The 20,767-nt window shown below is 41.3% G+C and overlaps 1 protein-coding gene across 7 annotated transcripts in view; it reads right to left on the bottom strand.

The window, feature by feature from the left end:
• LOC109628489 (protein turtle homolog B-like) overlaps positions 1–12,208 on the bottom strand; it is a 120,322-nt gene extending 108,114 nt beyond the window's left edge. For 3 of the 7 annotated variants that reach the window (XM_069539950.1, XM_069539952.1, XM_069539951.1), the window contains exon 1: positions 11,886–12,207. In XM_069539950.1, the coding sequence (XP_069396051.1) occupies positions 11,886–11,949 (64 nt within the window). In that variant the 5' untranslated portion in view covers positions 11,950–12,207. Of the gene's footprint in view, positions 1–11,885 lie in introns of all 7 variants that reach the window. The other 4 variants (XM_069539956.1, XM_069539957.1, XM_069539954.1 and 1 more) reach the window with 2 other exon arrangements.
• Between the last annotated feature and the right edge of the window lie 8,559 nt (positions 12,209–20,767).

The following is a 20,767-nucleotide window of genomic DNA, read 5'->3' as shown; positions in this document are numbered from 1 at the left end:
TTTCGCAGTTCCTCCCCAATCACTGAGTAGAATAAAACCTTCGCTGCCCATCAGGGACTGAGTTACTGTCTACATCTGTCTATCCATATGGCCAACTGTGTGCCACAAGCAGCTGCATATTTGCACCTGATAAAAACTTCATCCTACAGTAAAGAAAGACCGTAATGTTAAGTTCTTTTCTCCAGTCATATTTGGACTGCATGTCAAAGATGTTCAAACCTTTTAGAAAAAGTCAAAGCCCTGTCTCTGTTAGCTGAAAAAAGGTGTGCATTTATTTGAGCGACTTGCTGTCAAAATGAGTAGCTGCCAACTAATTGATTTTTATGGTGGTCATTATTCCTGAGAGTCAGCATCTGACTGTAATAAATCTGTGTATTTGACCAATCAAGGTGTGTCAAATCAGTGTCACTTGCACAGTGGCACCCAAATATATTTTCATTCTCACAATATCATTTTTACCTGCAAACAAAGTGAGATGCAACACAAGCGGTTTGAAAACAATAGAATACAGTGGAACGATTTTAAACAGCTATATAATAGCTAACACAATTCATCAAAATATGTCCAGAAGACAATATTAATATCATCTTTTCCATAATCTTCCCCAATTTTAATAGTTAAATACACACCTTAACACAAAAACACATTTCATTTTGCTGTGAATCATGGTCCAACACTAATACCACTGCATGGAAGCTAACATCTTCAATACTTCTTCTGTATACAAACACCAAGGTGGCATTACAAGACTGCAATGCAATGACAGCTAAAATGATGAGGCCAATTTTGTGTACCATGACTTTAGCAGACATTTTAAGATGAGTCAGCTACACTGGTACAATATGCTCAGTACAAATACCAGAGAGCAATGCCCTCCTGTAGTGCTGTGCTGCAAGGGCTGCTTCAAGTCAAACACTTCATCAGGATCAGTGTACCATAAACACACTTATCTGTAACTACCACAATCTATTTTAGTCCCTCTCAGATCTGAAGAGGAGCAGTCAGGGAGTTTTAAAGAAGGAAGTTTTGGATAAAGTGGAGCAGTTCCATTTACGTGAGCCAAGAGACAACTGGAGAGATAGTGTCTTTATCCACGATGAAATACACCAGTAGACACAATCATCCTTCTCTGTATCTCCCTGATCTGTTAGAGAGTGGTTATGTAATTGAAGTTACACAGGAAAGCAATACTACATTTGCAACCCCCGTGTTCAGCTGCCAAGAATTAAGTGACACCCCGGTGATGGTAAAGGTAAATCCTAATGTACAACACTTGCTGCTACTAACTAAAAGCCTGAAACAAAATAAGCTGTTACGTTGAAGTAACTACGATTATTGAGTCAAGGAGTCAAATCTAATCAATGATCCCAACACTTCTAAAAGCATATAAAATAGAAAAATCCCTGAAACAGGTACAAGTAGACAGCTGTGACATGTACAGCTGTCAACAGTCTGTCTAGCTGCGGCAATCATAGAAATTCCTGTTGTAAATGGAAATAGTTGTGCATATGGGTGTGCTGGACTGGAATAGAAATGCATCGAAGCTCTGTGGACTGCTCATATATAATTGACAGCGATCTACAGCAATCAAAATCTCAACATGAAGCATTTCATGCTCATAATCTTTTCCCTGCGTTCATCCAGCCAAGCATCCCCAATGGACTGATTCACTGAACCAAAATGGAGGCTGCTGGCAGCTTGGGGGTCTGACTGCATCTGCCAGTCACTGTTCCGTGGCCCAAATACCAGGTTGATTGACATCTAAAGGTTGGTGACTTTAATGAAGTGTGCCATTTGCCCTGGAGTACAGGGTGCTACTTTTGATTACGCTCAGTGGAAGAGAAGGTTTCCCCTGTACATGCAGCAGGAACTGTCCACAGCGGATTGATCTGCACAGCATGAACCATGGGTAAAAAACATGTGAAAACATGCCGTAGCAGCATGTAATTGATTCCACTTACAATTTAAAAATTGTATTTGCTTTTTTAAATGAATGATTTAAGATACAGCCCATAGAAAGAGTTGTATGGTGGTTCATGTTCAAAACTGTATTCAAGCCTGGCATTCAACAGGATTCTCTAGACCAAGTGTGCACTGGATGCTGCATCACTCTAGTGTAACTGTGTTTATTAGCACTCAGTGATTAACATTATTACAGGTGCTGTATATGTAAGACTAGTAGGACCAGGCAATAATAACAATATAAACTTTTAAATAATATCAGTGGGTTACATTTCTTGACCACACACTAATAACCAAATCCCAAAAACAATACTATCGTTACATATCATATTGTATACTCCCTTCTACACTAGGTATAGTTCAGTAGTGCCAATTGCATTTCCTTTAACTATCCCACTATATTCTGGTTTGAGCTTCTCTAACATGAGTATTTTCTACTTTTTCTCTTTTCTAAACAAATTATGTCAAAGGGATGGACATTTTTTCACTATTTTATGACATTTTATACAGATAAATTAATACTGTGAGAACATTGAAACGCTGCTTTTGTCAGATTTTCAAAAAAATGGATAATGAAAGTAATATGTCCCACCAACCCAGTGGGCTGAGTAAGCAGTTGTTTATCTAAAGTCAGACTGATGGCCTCTCTGAGGAAACGTTTTAGTGTCAGCACAGAACAGGATAGCTCAAAACATTAACTCTAAAGATTGGCTGTCTCAAAGGCTATTTACAGAGCAAATCTTGCAAAACGTAGCGCCTAAGCTAAAGGAAAGGGAACAAAAACGAACAAAAAAATAAGTAAAAGATAAACATAAACTAGTGCAGAAACTATACAACTTCAGGGTGCCTTTAACTTAAAGTAACTAAAGTATGTGCATTTGCATGAATACATAAGTATGAATTTGAGGGTTATATTATAGTGTATAATGGTAAATGGAAATATAATTTTATTGACTAAAATGCTTTACACTACAACTCCCATTCACTCATTAATACATGCAGCAGTTCAAGCAATAGCATAGGCTTTGATGTTTCTCCAATTAAATAGCTCTGTATAGGAAACACTTTTTGGGATTTCATTGACTTTTACTTGTCAAGGAGAATATACATGTAAAGTACAGTAACTTTCAGGCTCTCAATGCTTTCTCCGGGGCTGATCAACACACTCCGCAGAGTACTACCATTATCTAACCCTATTTTAGGGATGCTGGACAATTTTGACCTGTTTGCTCTATATTTAAAGTTGTTCAAGCTGTGGTGCTCCTGAGTTATGGAACGTTGTTTAAATATGATGGATAATTTGGTCATTAATTGCAGCAATAGGGAAAAAGTCCAGATTCTAAATGAAAAGAACACGAATCACACAGCACCCAGGTTATTCAGTGAGAAAATGCTGAACACCCACCCACAGGACTTAAATCTATGCTGTTAATGAGACACAAGTCTCCCTTTTCTTGGTCAGCAGCTTTGTTTGTGCCAGGCAGCCACCCACTTACAGGGAGCACACTCATTAAGTGATCATACTGTAGGGATCATCAAAAAACAGAGATACAAGGGAGGTTTCTGGGAATTAAATTAATTAGGCAACAGCACTCGTTGGCAGCTCCATTTACACACACAGCTCACCCAAAAATATACATGCACTGACTTTGGGGACGGCATCGCTGAATCACAAACAAAAGTTGAAAAGTTTTCTGGAGCTTCATAGCTCCTGAGGAATCTCATTTTCATTCAAACGGACAAGGATCAGACTGTAGTCTGTGCAAAAACGTAGGCAAATGTAAATGTAGCCAAGAAGCATTTAGGATCTAATCACTCTCCTGCAGCAGGTGTTCAGAGGTGCCAATACATTTCCTGTCAGTTTAGAGGTTCAACACATACAAAAACTTGATCACATGGATTTTCATTTTGAAGGATGCAATTACTGTTCGGGTAAAACATACATACACAGATATATTTTAGAGTTGAGTATAATTATTCTAACTAAAGTCATTTTCTTGAGACAATGCAGACAGGTGCTTTCAGGCTAAATCCACACTAACATAATCATTCATGACTCAACTATTATCGGTGAAACCATAATGTTACTTCGGCCTGGAATAAACTTGTTTTAAAAGCGCGTCTGCACCATGGCTTCCTTGTGTGTCCTGCATCTATGTGTCAGTTGTCCATATCCTCAGAAATGAATGCTATGTATCCGCCAGATGCAATAGGCACATGAAGAGTAGGGGGAGTGTAGGCGCACATACCTACCATTGCCACAACATTGCTAATTTCAGGGCCTCACATACCATCTCTTTCTGTGATGATCTCAGAGGTAACCCTATGGTTAGCCTCTGCTGACCTTTTCTAGTTTTGTTATGTTTTTTATTTACAGAGTTCTGTGGTTTACCCTCTTATGGAATACTCCAGTAACATGCATATTATATAGTATTCCCTGCAAAGAAGCAGAGAAAGATTTTAAAATGGAATTACTGTGTATAACAAAAACATTTAGCCTCATACATTAAGAGGTTAACATCAGCCTCCATTGTTTACAATGCGAGCACGACAGCAGCCAATACATTACATTACATTTCATTTAGCTGACACTTTTGTCCAAAGCTACTTCCAATAAGTGCATTCAAATGTGTGGGTACAAACCCAAAACAGCAAGAATCATGTAAGCCAAACTACAGCAATGCAGCAAGAAGAGAGGAAAGTTGTTGCTTGATCGCAGCTGATGGCAGAACTTTTTCAGCTTACCACCATGATTTATGGCAATCACACAAACAATACATTATATATCTTACCCCTGAAGTTACTCACATCGTTGGCAGCGAACAAGCACAGCCTGGAGTCTGACTCTTTTACTTGTTGTATACTTAATGCTGTTGTAGATTTCATTTTAAATCGATATAACAGCCATTGTTGCCCATTTAATAACCAAGAGCTCTCACACACATGCCAAAAAAATATCTTAAAATGTAACTTCAAACATACGTATTAACTTAAGTGTTTCTCCCTGGGAATTCGAATATGCTTCGCTGGGAGGAAGGGGTAAGATACCCCCCATCTCTCTCCTCCCCTTACACAGACATAGTAAACACACACACACATACCAATTAGCTTGTTAAAGCTGTGTAGCAGCACACACACAGGTTTGAGACAGAACTGTGGTAGTAAGCAAAGGTTATTTGCCTCTGGAGTTTCCTGACGACAAAGACCACGGTCATCCCGATGAACTAAAACCACTGGCAGAGGTAGCTGGTGCTGAGACTGCCGGGGCTAAACAGTGTCAAAGGAACGTGGTGGTCCAAAGCCATTTGAACTAGGGATGTCATAATACCCCAAATTTACGAGTCGACAAGATACCATGAAATTTCCACGATTCTCGATGCCAAATTGGATACCATGGCAAAAGAATACAAAAATAAATTCCCAAATAAATCCCATGTACTTCATTCATGACAAATATTTGAACATACAAAAAACAACAGTGGCTATGTAGCCTTCAAGTAATAAATGCAAAAAAAAGATTATTAACATTACAAAACAGAACAGTAGGAAAACAATGAGATTTGAGTTATAGCTCAATGACTGTAAAAAACTGCAGAGACACATGCAAAGTACACACACACCTATATACTTGGGTGCATGGCTGCAAGTAGTATGTTACTTCAGTATTAGTGAAATACCATTTAAAAATTAAACATGCAATAATAATAATAATAATAATAATAAACATGGAATAAATGGACAGCGGAAGTTCATATAGGGGAAATCTGAGAGCAGACAATTCACGAGCACACAGAAAGCAACCTGAGTGCGGAGAAGGGCTGAAGCTGGAGAGCAGGAAATCCATGCGAGCAACAATATATCTGAGTGCAAGCACACAGTTTGAGCAGAAGCAGAGCAAATTTAAGTGCAAACAGGAGCTATTTGAGTGCAAGGGCAGAGTTTTTATGAAAAGTAATGCACAATCTGAACATATATTCAACAAGTCATGCGCTCGAACTGAAAGACCGAGCTCTTGAATAAAGATAGGAAAATAACTCCATAGTTTAAGGACATAGAGGCGCAGCAGAGTATGGGAGATGTCTCTGAATGGTAAATGGAGTGGTGGTTTAGGGGTTTTGTTTTGGCATAGATTTGAAAATGAGCCCAGCTTTCCATATTGCCCCAAGTGGTCGCTGGTGGCAGGGGGCTGCCCTCCTTTTATTAGAGGGTGTTAACTTTTTCAAAAAGGTATAAATGTAATGATGTAGAGACCAAATGGCTGACAGTACTTAAGCAGTGGCCCTGCAAGGTCCAAGACAGTGTGAAACACTGGTCGGCATTGTGATCTGTGTTTAATACATAAATGTAGAATTGTTTAATAAATATGTTAATAAATGTGATATTAAAACCAGCAATATGAATTTCATCAAAGAACATTCATATAATTTAGTTTACAGCTCAGAATACACATGTCTTTACTCATCATGAGACTCAAACACAGAGAAAGTAAAAGTTGGCATCTCGGTCAAAGCTCATGTATGAAATAGACACCATGAAGTGTCTCTCCTGCCGGGATGCTGACAGTGCTGACAGCCAGACACCTAAGCTGAGAGTATTAGAGCAGCCAACAGATACGACTCATGCTGCCCTGCTGTTGTGCTGCCCTCCATTTTCATCACCTGTTTCTCTTCATTGCAAATATCAGACTTTGAACTTGAAGTAAATAATTAAATTGACATTTATTGTGATAATTGTCAATATCAATTGATACGAAAAATGTTATTGTGATAACCATATCACCTAACCCTAAAGACATCTGCACGCCAAGTCAAATTTTTTTGTGTGCCTTTTTTAAATCATCAAATTAAGATGCGTTTTATTACTCTGAAAATTTGCATTAGGAGATAGAATGGAGTCAGGCTGTGTGGAGGATTTTGTGGCCCCCATCTTGAAAAAAGACGAACAAAACTATTGGCTCCATCATATCCTGGGAAGGAGTCAGGAACAATGAGAATTTCATCTTCTGATTAAGGAGCTGCAAAATGATCACGGTCCCTTCCAATTCGATTTCAGAATGTCAGTGGACCAGTTTGATACTAGGTAGCAACCCTGAGGCCGCACATAATAAAGACTGCACTGCGGTTCTATGCCTCCACCAACCAGAACAGTTTCTGTCTACAGAATGTTTTTTTCTAGATCCATTCAAGGTCACTGTGACCTTTGATCACCAAAATCTAATCAGGTAATCCATGAGTCCAAATGAGCATGTGAGGTATCACATTCACATGGAAGACATGTGCTTTGAGAGGTCCCTGAGAGGACCTTGACTTTTGACCCTCAGTCACAAAATTCTCTCTCATACAAATCAAAACTACAAACTGACATTGTATATCTTATACAGGCAGTGACTTTTGATTGAAACAGAGGCTAAAGCCATTTTTCTATCTTTATACTTGACATATAGTCCAGGAACTATAAATTAAATCAGAATTGGACAGACCACAAGACTCCTCAGACAGTTAACTGAGGTCATTGTATAGACAATCTCTACAAATAACATGGTTCCCAAATAACCTTGCATAAATATGGGTTATAGATAGCTTATAGTCTGGAGAACAATCTCTCTGTGAGAGCAATCAACAGATGGATTTAACACAAGAGTCAATGCTTAAATCACTTCTACTCTCACATTTATAACCTCTCACGTGGTATGAGCAGCTGATCAACAGAAATCATTCACATCAGCCTCAAATCTAATTGGAGAATTCTGACAAAATCTCTCACTTAGTGAAAAAAACTAACAGGCATGTTAACAAACTATAAGCAGAATGGTTGCAAATGAAACCAACATGGCCACTTACATCAGGCTGAAATCTAACTTACTATTTTCACACTTTAAAAATACTCCACCATGAGTAAATCCCTGCATCCAAACTTACTACGCAAAACTTACCCTGCTGTAAAATGTCTTATTATTCTATATGTTGTGTTTCCTCTAGGATTTTCGTAGCAGCAGCGGTGGGCCGGCCAAACCTAATGTGTACATTGTGTTTTACTGCTGTAGCTGTTTAAGGTTGAGCTTATTTGAAGTACTTTATATACTGTTGGGAATGTTTAATCAAGCATCATATTCTTTAAGATCATCATATGTTTGTGAGAACCATGTATCTCTTAAAGGTCAAGTTCTCATGAGCTCAGAAAACCAGCCGCTTTTCAACTTTGTGACAGTGAATTTTCCAGCTGATTCATAGATGTAGAAACACTTGCATCTTGAAATACAGGGTATTGAAATGTTACTAAAGCTGTCAAACAACTGTAGTGGAGCAAGAAGCACCAAATGTCAATACTAATGTAGAGTAAAAGTAGCTCAATATGTAAGCATAGTACTTCAGTAAATTGACTTTGTTACTGTTAGTCACCACGACTGCATTAGCACTAATACAAACAGACATTTAAAAGGCTGTACGCTGTATCTGGTTTAACTTGGCACTGAACTATTACTATTACACTATGTAACAACAACTTCAGAAGCTAATGTAGCACCAGCCAGTCTTCTATCTGTTCTTTTAATGCTGCCAACATTGTGTGAATACAGCACTACTCTAGACAAACACTAAAGAGTTAAACTAAGCATGTTAGATGTGTAAAGGAAGAAGCCTCCAATAGTAAAAGATGGTTCAAAGCTTTCAGTGTTGAAACTTTAAGCATGAAAACATGTTCCATTACTTTTTGTCCACTGTTTGCACTCCACACAACATCCCCATCACATATACAACCACTGCCCCTCCACCCCCGTCCCCCACCTCCGCAGCCCTCTTGGCATGTTTTGGCATATGTATTTATCGAGCAACCAAGTGGCATTTATCTCACAGCTTAGTCATAATTAGTCCAACTTAGACTGGGGCAGGCAGCCTGTTAGTGGGCATATGTTCATATCCTGGTAAAGGCACACTGCTCCCTGAGGGGTTGGCTGTGTGTGTATCTGTGTTTTTGTATGTGCTCGCATGTGTACGGGTAACAAGTGTGTCTGCGTATGGCAACAGACGGTTGCTGTGGAGCGCGCCCTGAGCCTCCATTAGCACAACCCACCATGTTCCCTTCCCTCGGCTACCCAGCCATGCTGAGAGAGGCTATTTGACACCTGGAGGGAAGCAAGTTCATCTGAGTGTGCGGAAGAGGAAGACGACAAGGCGGAGCAGGAGAGGAGGGATGAGAGGAGGAGGATAGGGGGGTGACAGGGACCTCAGTCACATGGGACAAGAGAGAGAGAAAGAAGGGAGGGATGACACAAGGTAAGGAAGAGAGGAGAGCAGAGAGGAGGGGAGGGGAGGACAGGCAGATAGAGAGGCAGCCTGGCTCTGGTCCAGGGTTATCACTGGCAAAAATCGAGCCATTTGCCAGCTGCCAGTTTGCGACGGCAGCACTCAGCCAGAAGGATGCCGCCCTGCGCGGCTTCTGCTGGCTGATGTGTTCGTCTGTGTACTCTGTGCACACGCCTGAGTGCTGCAGAGCTTTGAGAGCTCCGTCGATGTGTTAAAGCACAGGACAGGGATCATGTGCATAACCAGGAGGACTGACAGAAAGGACAGTCTCTACAAAACACAAACAAGTCCAGTTGCAGTCGCTCCTCCTCTGCCATCCAGACATGAGGGCTCGCTTCTGCCAAGCTGCCTGCCATCCCGGCCGTGGAGACGATGAGAAGCCGCTTAAACATCTCCCCAAGTCTCCTTCTTTTCAGACGACGCTCGAGTGTATCCTCTTTAGTCAAGGCGTTGCATAACTGCTTGCTGAGTCCAATCACATGCCAGAGAGACATCAACAAAAATTTATAAAAATAAACCTGTGAGATCCTGTGTCAAAAGTTAAAACTGGCTGTGACAGGTTTACATCATCAACAGCTCATTTCTTCATCAGCTCATCAGTGATGCTGAGGCGCAGACGCTGTCCCAATTCCTCCACCTCACCTCTCTCTCGAAGATGAGTGGAAGGAAGAAAGGATGAAGAAAGAGGGCTAAAGTAAAGAGGGATTCGATTCTCTTTTTAATTAAGAGTACAGCGTGATGCTGCTGCAGCTTTACTTGCTCACGTCTCGGCAAACGCTCACTGCATCCCACAACTCAATAGATGACATCATCCTCATCTACACACTGAATGTGAGCCACTGTTCACTGTCTAAAAGATGATGTCATTCATAGCTCGAATATTAACTGAGCATCAAGCATCAGAATATTACGTATTCATGTTTCGATTTTCTGTTTTCTTTACTAAATTCTGTGATAGCGATCTGAACCTCTGGGCTTTGACAGATGTGCGAACATGGAAACCATCAATCAAGTAATCAATCAAATGTACTTGTAGCCATATTCACAAATCACAATTGGCCTCCTGAGTCTTAATAAGGTGATAAAACATCTGCATTTGCTTTGACCCTTGACTAGAGTGAGGAAAAACTACCAAAAAAAGTTTTAAGTGAGGAAAAAAAACATTGAAAGCTCAGAGTGAGGGATCTCTCTCTCTCTCAGGACGGCAGAAGTGCAATAGATGCCACATGTTAACATGGTTTGAGCTCACATGAAAAAAGTTGCATCACACATGACGTGAGCAGTGGTGTCATGCAGGATATACGGTGTATCCCTGATTTTACAACCAGCATAGTGAAAGTACGCCCACTTCTGAATCTCCTCTGCTGCGGATCATTCAGTAGTGTGCTGCCATTTTTTGGAAATTCAAAAATGATGCGCGCTACTCACACAAAAATGTTGTTTCAGCAGAAATGACCTTGTGCCGTAAGCAGCTCGGGTACAAATGGTAGTTCAGCAGTGCATGCTCTGTCTCCCTCGTCCCCCACCCCCGTCAGAGAGGAGGATGCTGACGGTGACAGAGATGCTTCATCTTCCGACAACTTCAAGTGAAGCTGTCAACCACGTGAGCACTTTTCAACAGCAGAACCTTGTAAATGATTAAGTAATCAAGAGTTATTTATCTAGTAATATTGGAAAATTGCAATATTTATTCAGTAATATTTGCAAACAGCCCCTTGACAAATCATGTTAATTCATAATAGTGGCACAATGTGCCAAGTGACAGTTTACAAAAGAAACTACTGGCCCATAGACGACTTAGTGTGCATCATCGTGTAGTTGTGCCACCCTCAGGTCTGTGGACCAGTATTGATGCAAAATCTGCATCTGCACCAGATGTGGCCAATTTTGGGGTGAACAAACTGTGCCAGAGTCGTCTTGCATGTCCCCTTAACAGGCAACATTTATCCTTTGCAAAATATTTGTGGCATAAGTTAAGAGTAAACCCACTTCTCCAGGCACCACTGCATCCACCAGTGAGCATCACACGCACGCACACACACACACACACACACACACACACACACACCCCACCCCCCTAGCGGACACAGCCGGTCGTGACTCGGCTTCAGCAAGGACAGCTCTCCAGGAAGAGGTTAATCCACTCATTGCATTTTAATGACATCCACACCAACGCACCATACTCACTGACACACGCGCGCGCGCACACACACACACACCACCTCCACCCCTGCACCGGCAACATGTCCTGGAGCTCAAGGGGCAGCAGACTCTCGCATCCTGGCCGAGAGATGCGAACCAAAGACGGAGGCTGCATCAAGCGGAGCCTCGGACGCAGTGTGATGAAAGCAGCCTCCTCCAATGATCACACAGAGGGAATGAATGACACTTCTTGATTTTTCAAGCTCTCACAATTCATGGAGCGGTCAGCCGGTGCGTGCATGACGTCACCGGCCGGCCCGGCTCCGCTCAGGTGCGGCGATGGTGAACTTCACCGCGTAAAGTGACATTTGGTGACGCAAACATCCAAAGTTGCCTCGCGCACGAACAGAAATAAGGAGAGGAGAGAGGGACGAGGGGGGAAAGTTGAGCAGGAGACACACACGCTGCACTTCGACTCACCTTGAGCGGCCGTTCCTCGGGTGCTGAATACACTTGCTATCAAAGTGGCCACATACCAAATCATAGTACTATTGCCGGCCAGAAATAAACCTCATCATATCTCAAAGTGCCCCTTTCGGTCAAGCTGTCATCCCGCGGTGGCCCAGGACGAGCTGAAGCGGCCCGGTCTGCCGTGGTGCTGTTACCCGAGCCCTGGACACTTTTCCATCGGCGCTGTCCCCCTGTCTCTCCCGCTCTCCTCCGCGCTCCTCTCGCATCCTGAGTCGGTTCACCTGCGCCAATGGGACGAGGGAGCACGACGCCGTGGACCCAACTGACACGCGCGGCTCCCGCCCCCGCGCTCGCTTCATTGGCGAGCGTGGGAGAGCCGCGGACGCGGATTGGCTACCTGCGCTGCCGCTCTCCCAGCGGGGAGCGGTGTGTTCAGGACATGTGGAAACACTCGGAGGTTTTTCGACGTCTTGAGTTGAAAGACAGGCTTTTAGTGCGGTGAAAGAATTCCAGCTTTGTTTTATCAATGAACATGTATTAGCAGTTATCACGATTGAAATAAATGTTACAGCAATAATCAATAATCAAAGGAAATATTGTTGAAATGTGTTGTATCGTATGGGATGTCGCATCTTGTTTCGCCCTATGAGGTAAACTGGGATTTGTGAATATAGGTTATACAAGTAAAATGTGATTGAGTGATTGGTTAATCTGTATTCTATCATCAGATTTCTTTGTCGATGAGCTAATTACTGATCAGCCAGTTAACTCAGGTTTAACTACACATTTTATAATTGTCGTCTTCCTGCAGTTTATCATGGAGCTAGAGTTCAGTCATCAATACTACTGATCCTAGTGTTCTCATTAGGTCCATTTGTCTTTGTCTTTCCTTTTCTTTTATGTTTGTAAATTCTTGTTTCACTGTTTTTCACATCTTCAACCTTTAATATTGTTTATGACAAAAAATTTCTTCATCAATATCAAAGAAAATATTTTATCTATATCACTTATTATGGGGGGGGGGGGGGGTCATTAAATGCATAGTCTACATACATTAAATTAAACCTGGTGTGGTCACATGGTAACTTTTAAAAGTTAATATCAAAGGTAGGTTTGGTAAGTTGATTCTGAAACAGTTTTTATCTTATTTGTTGAAATCCTTTTCAAGTCCGATAGCTATCAATAAAAAAAAATCTGGAAGAAAAGCCAGTGTTTGTAGCTGTCCCAGCACTTTTTTGTACTTTTGAATGATGTGATTGGCTGGTGTACCTCTCTGTCACTAACTGACCTCTTCAATCTTCAGTCATACACTGTTGAAGTGGAGATGATAGTCACAAGTTGCTTCCAGCAGTAGTCAGGCAGTACACCTTCATGTGTTTTTGCAGTGTAGTTTTGATCAGAGGGCTGATGTGAAGGGGTGGGATGTATCAGTTGCATTTATTTCCACGTGGAGCCTGCCCCTACCAACTTTCCCAGGATTACCAACCCTAGCTTTAAGTATCTCAAGGATCAGGTAAGACTAAACTTATATTACAAAAACAGAGTTCCCATCACTTATAAAGGATGAGTTGTTACTGCTCAAAGTTGATTACAGCAATGCCACACTCCCAACCGCAGATGGTAAAATCCAACAGGTGGTTTCCCTGGGTAATAGGATAAAAAAAATCTCTCCTGTCATTTAAAAAAGATTCTACTGTACTCAACTATAGGTGTTGAATGTCGAATGAGTCAGCGGAATCAGGATCCGTCCACAAAACTGCTCAAACTTCTGACTCACAGAAAGATTCTTGCCTCCTCTGTATTATTTTTCCTTGCAGGGCTTGAACGCAGCACCGGGGGGGGAGCGTTTCAAGGTGGGTTGGAGTGTGAAACCGTAGCGGAGCTGCAGTATCATCCTGCGCAATAAGAGGAGGAGAGGGATCCTCCAGCCTGAGCATCACTGTGTCACTGCCATCCACACACTCCTGGTTGGAAATGTGTGGGACTGGGATTGTGACAGTGTTCTCAGTGAGTGGATGAAGATTTTTTTTTTTTTTTTTAAAGATCAATGTCATTAAAGGACACTTGACTCAAATAATGTGTACAGTCTGGATTCAGCACGATTCATCGTTAATGATGCAGTGATTCAGTGAGAGAGACTTTAAAATCCCATGACAAACATCCTCCACCTCCAGCTCTGCATGCGGAGCCCTGCTGCTCCTCTGGGAGGAGGCTCCAGTAATAGCCTCTCACAACATGACAAATTCATTTCAAGTTATTTGTGGAGGTTCTATTTAAGACAAGCTTGTGTTCCCCTCATTTCGTGTTTTTTTCATCTAAATCCAGTTTTTCTCAACTTGTGTCGTCTCTGCTACTGTTTCATCCACACAATTTCCCCAAAGAAATCAATCAAATGTTACCTCAGAGAAGTTAATGATGCCACGAGATGATTTATATATGAACCCTCTTTCAGAACCATGTCCCGCTTGTAAGTCTTCTCCAGTTCAAGATAATACGCAGGGTAAATAAATCATTTAGGCCAAATGATGACATAAGAAAGATGCAACAACTTGTCTTTCTATTGTTCTTCATCCTCTTGACAGCAGAAGCTGTACCGAGATGGCTTTTTTCAGAAACTCTCTTCTCCTCAGCCCTGTCAACTATGGTGTCCGTGAAATCTGTGAGATCACACAAAAATACAGACTCAACAGCTTTTACAGATTTTAAAAACCCAGCTTTTAGAGACTGCACCACTGCCGTTGTGGTGAGGATGCAATACAGACTGTTTCTAATGAGTCATTAGCACTTAAAAACTATATGAAAGTGTTGTTAAGATGTTCACAATTACCAGAGCTGGGGAATTGTTGAAATAGCTTGTTTTGTCCAACCTATAGTCCGAGACTCAAAGATGTTCAGGTCACGAACATATGTGAAGGGCAGGACTTCCTTTTAATGGGGGGATTTTTGGCCACTTCTCTAAAGATAAGATAAAATTAGATTAAATTTTTTTTGTCATGCCAATGAAATGCAGGTCATATCTTAACAGAAGTGCAAATACAGTATTACTTACAGATACATGCAGGAAATTGCATACTACAGCATAAGTGATACTTTTACTTACAGTATAGTGGTGTATGGTGAAGTATTGCCATATACAAATATATACAGGGAAATACTTTGACCATCTATACAGATAAAGTGGGTTGTGGGTTGAGTTGGAGAGTGCAATGTTGGTTGTATGTACAGTATGAACAGCGATGTACATTTTGTCTGTGTAGTATGTTAGCATATATACATCTGGTTATATATAGTAATATAGGTGAACAGTGGAGGTAGTTCAGTCTGTGGAAAAGGGAATAGTTCACTGAAGCATAGAAAGCACATGTAGCAATGGATCTGATCGATCAATTGATCAGAGTAGTATCTGACTGATTTTGTCAATCAGCTAATAATTGAATCAGCAAGTTCACTCTGTTCTAACTAAGCTTTGCAGTCATACTGCAGTTTATCATTGGGCAGGAGTTCGTTTAACACTGTTGCCTCATATCAAGGAGGTTCCCAGATCAAATCCCGGATGGCCGAGATCTTATTTGCATATTATTCCTGTATTTGTGAGTGGGTTTGGTTAATTGGAGACTCTAAATTTGCTGAAGGTGTGAGTGTGAATGATTGTCAGTCTCTGCATGTTGGCTCTGTGATATGCTGGTAACCTGTCCAGGTTGTACCCTGCCTATCGTTCTTTTTCTTTTACATTTGCAAATTCATAGTTGGGTCTATAGATATATGACATCTTTATGTTTTGTCTGAAAGTTTGACTGAAAATGGGGAAACATTCTTTGTGAAAAATGAAACTAAATAAAAACACATCACAACAAGAAAAACTGAAAATGTAAAGGGTAGAGTAACTAACTAGCAGCCACTGTGGGATGGATGAGCTTGGTACAGGATGGATTTATTTGAGTGTTCATTGTCATCATTGCTTCATGTGAATGTTACACCCTTGTAGAGGTGTGATCAGTGGTTGTTCAGTCTGTGATGATTTGTTGGCCTCCGGGTGTTGTCCTCAGACTCAAATCAATAATTAGATCAAAAGACAGCAGGAGAGATGTGATGGCATGGTTTCCAGGACGCTTGTCGAGATGCATCATTTCACGTGGTGATAAAACTGCTGTTTCGGACAGACTGCAGCTCGGCTCTGGGATTCAGTGTCAGTTGGTCTGTAAGTTTACTACTTTGGATCAAAGTGAAATTTCTGTCAGCAACATTTGGATGAATTACCATGAAATTTAGTCAAGGTGATGTGTGCCACCGTGAAGTTGAGATCTCTGTTTTTAACTGAAGTGTCTCCAGAATAACCAGATAGAATGCCATGAATTTTGCAAACAAATTCACTTTCCCTTAAAGGTTCAGTGTGTAGAATTTAGTGTTGAAGTTGCATGTTGCAGCTGAACACCCCTCACCTCACCCTCTCCTTCCAAACATGAAAAAGAACCTGTGGTAGCTTCAGTTGTCATAAAAACTCAAAAGATGTTTAGTTTGTCCAGTCTGGACTAATGTAAAAAACATGGAGGCCTCTGTAGAGAGGACCCCCTCCATGTAAATATAAAGTATTTAAATATAAAGGGTCTTTTCTGGGGTAAAGAAAACTACACTTCATACAATTTAGACGAAATGAACTAGTGAAAACATCATGAGGATTATTCTACATTAAATTTCTACCAATAGTTACACATAATAATAATTAAATAATTAAACTCACAACATCCATATCTGATATCTGAATTTCTCGAATGATAGCTTGTCTCCTATGCATACAAACAGTTGTTTCATTGGAAAATGCAGATTTTAACTACACAGCAGCCATTTGCAAAGACAGGGTCAGAAAAGCTTGAAAATGTATTATCCATGTTGCGTTCTACAGCCGAGGCCCAAGCTGGTTTGCTTCTGGACGGGGGTGATAGGTGTGTGGCACATCAGCAAAAGCTACATCATGACCGAAGAGACCCAGTCAACAAGCGGTTGTGAGTGTTTATATCATCGTTTTAAATATCTTACTATCTGTCGCTCCAGACTAAAACATATCTACTAAAACTGAGCCTGCAGCATTTCCAGACTTCTCCTTTTAGCGCTTCTATAACTTCAGAGTAGTGTGACTGCCAGGCGGAACCGAAACAGAGTTAATGGATTTTCAAAGGAAAACATAGTGTTTTTTTACCGATAGATATCAGTCCCCTAAATCTGCCTGACTTTTTTCCCCCCATCAAGATCCATGAATTGTTCTCTGGGAAAACGGTGGAAATGTTGAAAGACGCTCGTGTGCACCTTCCACCAAGTTTAATTTTAATCCGTCAAGTATTTTTTTGTAATCTTGCTTACAAATAAACAGACAGGGATGAATACTTAAACTCATCAGTTTAAGTAACAACTGGTCAGGGGGAACGTTTTTAACTGGACATTACTGCTATAAAGTCCAACAGCTTATCTCATGTATCCTCTTTTCTCTACAATAATCATTGATAGAGATGCTGATATAAAGTAGCATTTTGAGGCCTTCAGGGACAAAATATCTACTGTCACTCTTTGTCACAATGTCGGCCTCTCTTCCCTGGGGCTACCTTGATCTCTATCTCGCTTCTCTCTCACTTGGCTCGTCTACAAGCAGCAGCCAGGAGAGTGTGGCGTGTCAGGCCCCAGCATGCCCGTCAGCGTCTCTGACAGAGACATCACTGTAGCTGCTGCTCAAGGCCCTTTTTCCAGATGCTCAACAGCCATTGCAGCCACTCGTGTTGATGGGAGCACAGCCGTGTCTCATAGTTACCTGTCACACTGCGTGAAGTGCAAATAGCCAATTCAAATTCAGCTTTATCAGGCTCTGTGATCTGCTGTCACACTCTGCTCAATCAGGTTTGTGTTTCTTCCTGATTTGTAAAGAAAATAAAACATTTGTCTGCTAATAAATTATAATGCACATTTTTTGGATAACTCCCTGGTTCCAGTTGCACAAATGTAGAAATAGTTTTTAGTAAGAGAGAATAAAGTGAATATATATAAGTTAGACACTGCAAATGTGAAGTGGAATGTGGAATGACTTTTTCTGACATTTCTGATATATTAATAGATAATAAAGTCAAACATAATTCATAATTGCAGGGGTTTTAGTAAGAGGTCGAGTGGTAACAGTAGTGCTCATAACATTATCTCTAGAAAGGTAGCGTCATAATTTGAAAAATACAAAAGAAAAATGTAAAATATGTGCTTTGAGGAATTCTTCATTCCCATTTCAAATTCAAAAGCATGATAGTGACACATAATCCAACTTAATGCCACATGTACAGGTCTCAGATAAAGTCCACATAATATCAAATGAAAATATAGTTTATTAATCATTTAACATTTGAAGAAAGACCATTTAGGGTCAACAGCCACACTGATGGTTCTATATATGAGGCAGTAATACAGAGCAATATAGTAGTTTATTTCATGCATGGTAACAATGGCAAGTCTAACAAGCTGATATTTCATTTAAATAAATGCATGCCATCACCTATTGTTGGGATGTGAACATTTGCTATCTGTTCTTACACACACAAAGTGCAGCTGAGGCTGATGGGAACGTCATTAGCCTTGCAGATATATGGTCACGGACAAAGTATGGGTCAAATTGGATATGATGATGGCACTGGTTGAAAAGTGAGAGGACCATCATAGTTATTGCAGTTCATCCTGAGGCCAACATGAAAGTCTCTATCAAATTTCATGGCGATCCATTTGATAGCTAAGACATTTCACACAAAACCTTAAGGTAAGAGTAGAGCAGAACTCATGGGATCACAGAAGTCAGCGGAGACAAGTGTCTGAACGCTAAATATATTACACAGTATATTATTGTTTCAAAGCGCAGATGTTCTAATAACCTTAATGACAACTGTGTTCTGTTAAAGGCATGGCAGGACCCTTAAATGATCAGCGAAATGGTATTCAGCCACCATCCTTGTGTGTGGGAGTGTGTGTGTGAGACTCAGTCTGTTAGTGTGTTGCCGTCCAAGACGTGTTATTCTGAAGCAGTGGGTCAGAAACTCCGGTTACACTGTGTTTTCAGTCACTTGTGTTGTTAGCGTGCTGTCCACAGTCTGCGGGTCGTGCTCAGGGAGCTGGTTGTGCCTCTGAGCTCTCAGTGTGGAACAGAAAGATGATCAATGCCCCCCTTGCAGCAGTTTGTCAATATGGCTCCAAATGGTAACAGTCCAGTGTGGACTCCCCCTTTTTCACTTTTTTACACCCTCACTACCTCTGGTACAACTTTTATCATGTTGAACAATGATCACATGTTCAAGCATCAAAGTGAGGACCATGGTGCGGCTCTGTGTGCGGTAATGTTGTTATGTTGAGTTGTCTGCTTCTTTGTCGGTCCACCATTTTCCTCCTGACGGAAATATCTCTACCTTTATTGATGGATTGATCGATTAAAGGCATAAAATGAAGATTCACTCATTATCTACCACACCACTGTGCCTATGGAGGGGTGGGTAAAGTGTTTGAGTCCACAAAACACTTTGAGGTTCAGGGGTCAAGCGTTGCAGCCAAATCCAATACAATTGAAGTAATAAGCGACTTCTTCAAATGTAGAAGGAAAAACAGAACCTAAAATGGCTCCATAATGCTCATGTGGTGTTATCCAAGTGTTGTTGTTGTCTTAAGACATCCCCAGTCCCCTAGAGGTTGAAGCCTCCTTGTTTGAATGTTCAGAAAAAAATAAAATGTCTCCTCCCTTTACTGGATAAGAGCACACACTGTGCTTTTATTCAAAGGTCTGATTGTATGAACATGTGACAAATAAAACCTTTGACTCCGTCGGGGGTTGTTGAGTCATACCGTTGCTGAAGAGGCTGCCTCAGGAAAATGTGTTCATGCATATCTTAATGACATCACCAATCTCTGGCCATAACTTGCACCTGACACTGAGTAGTTCAAGTTGCCTCCCCGTGGCAGGTCATTAATTCCCATAATGACTTGAACTTGATGTCTTATTAGTTTATTGCAGTGCAGGAATGCTTTGGCAAACACAACACAGGTCCAGCTCCAGGAGGTTCATTGGGTTTCAGTCATGATGCAGGCTGCATTCGGTCACTGTTAATCATCACATTCCTCAGTCTGTGTCCTCTGGGTCTGCAGTGCACATGACTGGGATAGACCAGGAATTGGGGTGGAGGGGATCAATTGGGGTTGTCTGCTGGCCTCTCCCATCACGCTTTTTCTCACACACACACACACACACTCACACAGTCCCCTCACCAAACCCAGGAGAGCTGAGGGTCCAGCTGGCATGCAGCCCAGGCCAGGCCCCCCCTGGACCACCTCCACAGAGAGTGAACCAAACACAATGATATCCAGGTCAACACAAAACTGTGGCAAGTTGAGACAGCACAGGAATGTTCATTTAGATCACAAATTAGAGCAATTAGACAAATATAGTGTTATGAGCATCTTTTGTTTGAGTCTGAGTTAATAACCTGAATGTAACACTTGAGTAAAACCTGCATATGAAGCTAATCATAATGCAGCCATAATTCACAGGCTATAAAACATGTGGGGTCTCCCACACACAGCCAGAGACAAATGTGTTGCTTTTCAGCATCTTGTATTCTCTCCACACAGGTGCAAATGCTTATGTATTGGCTTTTCAGCTCTGTCTTGTCCATGTATCTCTTTGTCTCTGTGTGTCTCTCCCGTGTGTCTCCCATGAGTTCCTCTTGCGTGTGTCTCTCTGTACCAGAGGATCAATCAGCTAACGGCCCTCCGCTGCACTGATTAATGCTCTGCTACAGGTGGAGGGGCTCTCTAAGTCACCTCTGTGCCCACAACATGATTTCTGGAAACACCACACAAGCGACGGGAAATATTGAATCATATCT

Source organism: Paralichthys olivaceus, chromosome 15 (genome assembly GCF_024713975.1).
Source record: "Paralichthys olivaceus isolate ysfri-2021 chromosome 15, ASM2471397v2, whole genome shotgun sequence".
Taxonomy (NCBI): Eukaryota; Metazoa; Chordata; class Actinopteri; order Pleuronectiformes; family Paralichthyidae; genus Paralichthys; species Paralichthys olivaceus.
Note: the sequence above shows the minus strand (reverse complement) of the source record. Positions and strands in the feature narration are given on the sequence as shown.